This window comes from Apodemus sylvaticus, chromosome 13 (assembly GCF_947179515.1).
Source record: "Apodemus sylvaticus chromosome 13, mApoSyl1.1, whole genome shotgun sequence".
NCBI lineage: Eukaryota > Metazoa > Chordata > Mammalia > Rodentia > Muridae > Apodemus > Apodemus sylvaticus.
In genome coordinates this window covers 169730-175828 of record NC_067484.1, presented here as the reverse complement: position 1 = coordinate 175828, position 6099 = coordinate 169730, and the positions used below count along the sequence as shown (strand labels likewise).

Genomic DNA, 6099 nt, shown 5'->3' with positions numbered 1-6099 from the left:
CACCCATCCACACACAGGACACATAAAAGCACAAGAAACAACGCACAGTAGAAACAGAACCATCAACATTTATTTACTACTGGAAAATCAGATAACAGCCAGTATTTAGGCACTTGAAAAAATTTGGTGAACAAACTGACAAAAACTTCATGTTTACCCTCACATGCCAGTGGCATGGGACAGCACATGGAAGGAATAATCTGAATGTTAAATGAAAGAGCTTAACTGGCTAACTCCCTAACAGGCTTCTAATGTGCAGATGAGACCCTGAGGCTGAATCCCTGCTCACCCGGAGGTGTGAGCGCTTCATTCTGATTTGTGGAACTTCCTGAGGTGACTGTGGTATGTGGATGACTGGCGGAAGGTGCTATCACACAGGGAGCAGGAGTATGGCTTCTCTCCTGTGTGGATCCTCTCATGAGCCTGCAGGTTGGTCTTGTATCGGAAGGCCCTTCCACAGGCATCGCATGTGAAAGGCTTCCCTGCCTTGTGTATGACCTCATGAACTCGAAGTTCCAAGACTTGGTGAAAGCCTGTCTGGCACACCTTACAGAAGAATGGCCTCTCCTTCTTGTGTGTTTTCGGGTGGATGGAGAGGTTGCAGGGATATTTGAAGGTTCTGGGACATTCCTCGCATTTGTATGGTTTGGGTCTCTCTGGAGTCTCTCTTGGTTACCCTTAAAGGTGGAATTTGCCTCATGATTCTGGAAAAGAGGGACAGACTTAGGGGTAGATTGCTCTGGCCTGCAGAGGAAGCCTGGGACCTCCATAGGGACAACTCCAGGAGAAGCTGCCCACAGAGATATGTCTAGGGACCTGCGGGTACTGCACACTGCTATTCTTAAATCCTGAGGCTCTCTGTAAGAAACGCCTTCCACATCAGGTACAGAGTACTGCTCTCCCTGGATAATGAAAATGGAATATCCTCACTTGTGAGACGAATAACCCCGCCACTCACATCAGTAGCATTGTAGCCGTCTCCAGTCTCCTCAGACTGCTCGGTGAGGGAGAGAAACACTGGCTGTACCTCCATAAGGACCTCTTCAGAAGAAGGTGCCCTCAGGGACACTTCCTGGGACCTGGAAGTATCTTGAGTTACTCTTCTGGAAACCTGTGGGACTCCATAAGAAACATCCCTGTCTTCAAACTCCTGATATTGCACTCTCTGGAAGGTGCAAAGGGAATCCCTCACAGTTCCAGCACTATTAACACCGTCACTTCCAACACTAGTGTTCCAAGGGGATTGGCAGCCATCGTCTGTATTTTCATGTCCTGTGACAAATAAGACAATTGATAAAACTGTACACAAGTAGAGAATCACACGGCAGCCCTCTTCTGTCCAGTCTGACTCCCCTGCTGCCAAGAACACATCTTTGGGGATCTCCAAGAGTGCCCTTGTGTTCTCTTGTGCGGGAGTTGTTGCTACCTTCTGTTGCTCCAAATGTGCGATGACTTCTTTTAAGGGCATGTTCTCAGAAAAGAGGGCTTCCTGCCCGTGCATGGCTACATGGACCTGTAAACAAAGCCAGTGACCACCGTGAGCCTCTGCTGTAGTCTCTAACCTTTGGGCAGTGAAGGAGCAGCGCTACTCCATCTTAAGGTTAGGAACCTTATTACAAGGTCAAAATAGAATCATTGCATTTTTGGTTTTTTTGTAAAACTTGAATTTGATCATATCTTGGCCCATTTTCTGAAATTGGACTAGTTCTGAAGCCTATACTCTTACTATGAGCTGTATGAGCTGACCTCCACCCTGACAAGTTTTGAAATGTTCAGACAAATTCCTATATAAACAATCCCCCCCACCTCCCCTTACACCATCAGTTTTTAGAGGGATATAAACCCCACTGTCTGTTGGTTCACTGTGATTTTCTCAAAGCCAACCTGTGAGAAACAGCCTTGTCGGACATAAAACAGGGCTTGCTTAATTCATGCAAAAGTTTGTGTGATTGTCTTTACCCTCATACTGTCATGAACTTAACTACAGGTAATTGTAACTTTCAGTCTGGAATCCTCGGGATCTCTATGCACACTCTGTAGTAGATACCACATTGGTGTCTTGCCTCAGACAGACAGGTGGCTCCTTCTCAAAGGCCACTTAAGAGAGATGGCCCTGTGTGAGAGAGAATATCAGTGTGGGGGACAGTCTCCACTGGCATTCCTTCAGTGGGTCAAAGGTGGGTAACTGTTATATTCATTTAGCGTCCCCAGGGTCTCCATGTTAACTGCACAGTGGATGCCCCTGTAACATCCTAGCCTCAGACAGGCAATGGTTAGTCCTGTCCTGGAACTTTGTGATGCTCCATAGTCATTCTGAAGTAGCTGAGGCTTTCCCACCTACAGCCATTGGTCCTTAAGTGGCCGCTCCCTATCAGTCACTTCACTTTTCTGTGTGAGTAGGCTTTCTTTTAACACTTATATGTTTTTTGTCCCTCCCATGACACTGTTGCCCTAAACAATAATCCTTGACCAAAGATGTCCTTATCAAGAAAGCTTTAATTTGGAAAAGGGGGAGGTTTTATTTATTTATTTATTATTGAACTCTTAAACCAAAATCACACCTGTCTGAATCAAGTCCTACACCTACACTGTCTGACTAGGACGCACTCTGCTGCCGCTCTGAGGAACAAGACTGTTTGCTTGGAGTTTAGATTCAACCATGAAATTCTTAATATAAAACAAAGCTCAAGTGTGGACAAGGAATAAAACCAACTGCAAGGAGAACTCAAACAGTGGAGATGGGAAAGTCCCCATACCTATGAAAGGGATCATGTTTTAGACCCAAGTTCTTGGCCAGCCTGGGCTACACTACAAAACCATACTTCAAATGGGAAAACAAAAACAAAAACCTAGAAACAAACTGAAACCAAAACTAAAATACATAAAACGAAAGAAGTGATTTGCATAGCAATGACATCATACAATGTGTGAGGTTTCATTTCTAATGTGTGTGTGTGTTTGTGTATATATATATATATATATATATATACAAACATTAGATACACATATATATGTGTATATATACATATATATTCACACACATTGGGACAAATATATATATATATATATATATTTGTCCCTCCCATTGACTACTAGCCCTAGACAAGTATCCTTGATCACAGATGTTCTTAACAAGAAAACTTTAATTTGGAACCCCCTGGATCTCAAAATTAAAATTGAAAATTTTCTCCACCTTGGTAATTTTTATCACTGACTGAGAAATACACAAATCCAGCCACTAGAAGAAGATTCAATGTATTTACATTCACATTACATCTTTCAAGGTTTGAAAATTTGAAGTGAAGTACCAGTATTCGTTAAGGCATTTCTTATGAAACTGACACTGTTGTGAATGGATGTGACAGCGCTAGATCAATATGAGAGTCCTTGCTCAGCTGTTGTGCACCTCAGTTTTCTGGATAGGACATCTAACTGGCGAGCATTAGCCAATCTGGAAAGCAAGGTAGTCACTTGACTACCCAGAGTCTGCCTTGTACGTACAGGGACTGAGAGACCAAATCTTCTGGGTTCAGACTGTAGCTTAGAGAGGCTAACCTAAGGTTATACTCAGGTTAACAAACAGGCTGGTAACTAGCAGCGGTTTCCCCAAATAATACCTGCATCTAGCACCAGTTTCCAGGTTATTCCCCAACAATTTTGCCACCCCAGGCTACAAGTCCGGCCCTGACACTTCACTTCCTAATGCCTATCAATCAGGAGAAAAACAGAAGTGATGTTTATGGTTTAGGTCTCAGTACCAGCCAACCATGTTAAAGGCCATAATGGCCCCCCAGTCAGATGTATACCAGACTAGAGACCCCTTTCTTGCCTCTATAAATGCTTGCCTAAAATTAGGCTCAGAGCTCCAACTTCCTGCTGTGTCTCGAAGTCAAGGTTGAATAAAAATACTCTAATGCAGTTGCATTACATATAGCTCTCAGTGTGCTTTTGAGGTTCACAAACTTTTCATGGTACAACAGGATCAGAGAGTAGTGCTAAGAGTCAAGAGATAAGATGTGAGCTAAGATTCCAACACAGTTCTCACAATTAGAATATGACTGAGCCATCCTCCAGACAGAAGGCATTTCCTCTAAAACCCTTAAATTCTTGTCCAAATGTCAATGCCACAGTCTCTCTGAAACAATGTAACTATACTACATTTAATTAGAACCATCAATCATTTGGTGGTAACCTTTCTGATTTATTCATGCTAATTTAGAGTACTGCAAATTCCAACATGTCATGATTTGTAAGGTGGAACAATCTCCCTAGTAACAAAATCTACAACTTTCTAGAACTTTTTCATATTATAAGTGACTGCATTTCCTCCCCACATAACCATTTCTTACCCCAGGAACTCACCATGACAGGAGGCTTCAAGTACTCATCAGTCAGACCCTCCATGAATCTCCTCATGTTTCTGCCACTGGATTTCCACTTCTCTGTCAAAGCAAACTTGTCCTTGCAGTGCCCAGTGAGGAGAAACTGCTCCAAGACCAGTTGAGAGATCATCTGCTCCTTGCTCTGCTTCTCTGGCTGCAACCAGGAGGTGAACATCGCCCAGAGTGTTTGCAGCTCCTGCTTTGCCAGGGAGCCATGGTTGTTTGGAGAAACACTGACCTGAGATCTTGCTGAGTGAGAGATGTCTTCTCCCAACTGCATAGCAGAAGCCTGGGTTGAAATAAACTCTGCGTAGTCTAATTCAAAGTCATTTGATGATGATGTGGACCTAAAGGTTTCTCTGAACTGTGAAGTCATTGTGATGAGAATCCTCAGAAAAATTCAACTATGGCAATTTGGCGTTTGTCTTCTTACTTGAGGCCTGGTTCAACAATTGGTGAATCTGTAAAAGATATAAAGAAAAAAGAGAAGAGACAAGTGAAGTAAAAGTTCAGCTGAGCTTTCTCGATTTCTGTCACAGTGGGTTTACTAGCTACCTGACAATTGCCTTACTACATCAGAAAAAAAATCAAACAAAATACTGGAGAGATACCTGCCCTACTGATTGATCACAGTTGGAATCCTATGTCAGACTCAGCGCTGTGTCTCTAGTGCAATGCTTGATGCTTCCCGTGGGCAGAACACATCTTATCACACATAGTATGTCACTGTGCTCAAAGGGGACAGTGCACTCTGGAAGGGAGTGTCAAGACTGGCGTTTATCTCAGACTTCTGAGCCTGGGCTTTCACATGTGGCTCGTCCTAAAATTGTTAAATTGTCATCATTTCTGGAGAATTTTGGACCCCAGATACTTCAAGGAACAAGGCCAAACCCTTGCAAGTGGACTGAGACAGTACCAGAGACCTTCTTGAATATGTCTCTGAATCACAAAGAAAAGGCAGAGGTTGAACAGGGCTCATCTTTGTAAGCAGAGATAGGCTTGTATAATTTGTTCCTGTACCAATGAGTTTAATGCTATTCCCAACTTTCTGCTCTTTTAGAGTTGGTGTATCTGGTTTTATATTGAGGTCCTTTATTCCTCTGGACTTGAGTTTTGTGCAGGGTGATAAATATGAAACTATTTGCATTTTTCTACCTATAGAAATACAGTTAGGCCAGCATCATTTTCTGAAGATGTTTTCTTCTTTCCATTGTATTGTTTTGCCCTCTTTGCAAAAATCAAGTGTCTATAGGTGTGTGGCTTTGTTTCAGAGTCTTAAATTTGATTCCATTTATCAATCTGTCTGTTGCTATACCAATTCCTTGCCATGTCACTATTATTGCTCTGTAGTACATCCTGAGTTCAGGGAAGGTGATACCTCCAGATGTGTTTTTATTGTTTACCGTTCTCTATTTTTTTCAGCGTCTATATTTATTTATTTATTTTTCCATTTTTTAATTTTCTATATTCTTTGTTTACATTCCAAATGATTTCCCCTCTCCCAGTTCCCCCCTCCCCATATATCCCATTCCACCCATTCTCCAATCACCTCCCTCCTTTTTCTCTGTCCTGCTACTCCCCAACAATGCAAGATCAAGCCTTTCCAGGAACAGGGCCCTCTCCTTACTTCTTCATGAAAGTCATTTGTTATGCTAATTGTGCCTTGGGTATTCATAGCTTCTGGGCTAATTAATATCCACTTACCAGAGATTGCATT

General features: G+C 42.5%; 1 protein-coding gene across 1 annotated transcript; it reads right to left on the bottom strand.

The window, feature by feature from the left end:
* Positions 1 to 248: 248 nt before the first annotated feature.
* On the bottom strand, positions 249 to 4841 carry LOC127664116 (zinc finger and SCAN domain containing protein 4F-like). The gene is made up of 3 exons (XM_052155993.1): positions 4363 to 4841; positions 959 to 1513; positions 249 to 902 (listed from the first exon to the last, which is right to left on the bottom strand). Exons 1-3 carry the CDS (start codon positions 4756 to 4758, stop codon positions 249 to 251), a joined length of 1605 nt encoding a protein of 534 aa, XP_052011953.1. The 5' UTR covers positions 4759 to 4841.
* Between the last annotated feature and the right edge of the window lie 1258 nt (positions 4842 to 6099).

Excerpts from the sequence above, each read along its gene's own strand:
- LOC127664116 (XM_052155993.1), bottom strand. The coding sequence starts at position 4,758 with ATGACTTCACAGTTCAGAGAAACCTTTAGGTCCACATCATCATCAAAT. Across the intron at positions 1,514-4,362 it reads ACTTGAAGCCTCCTGTCATG|GTCCATGTAGCCATGCACGG; the intron begins GTGAGTTCCTGG and ends CTTTGTTTACAG. Across the intron at positions 903-958 it reads ACGGCTACAATGCTACTGAT|GGAGAGCAGTACTCTGTACC; the intron begins GTGAGTGGCGGG and ends TTCATTATCCAG.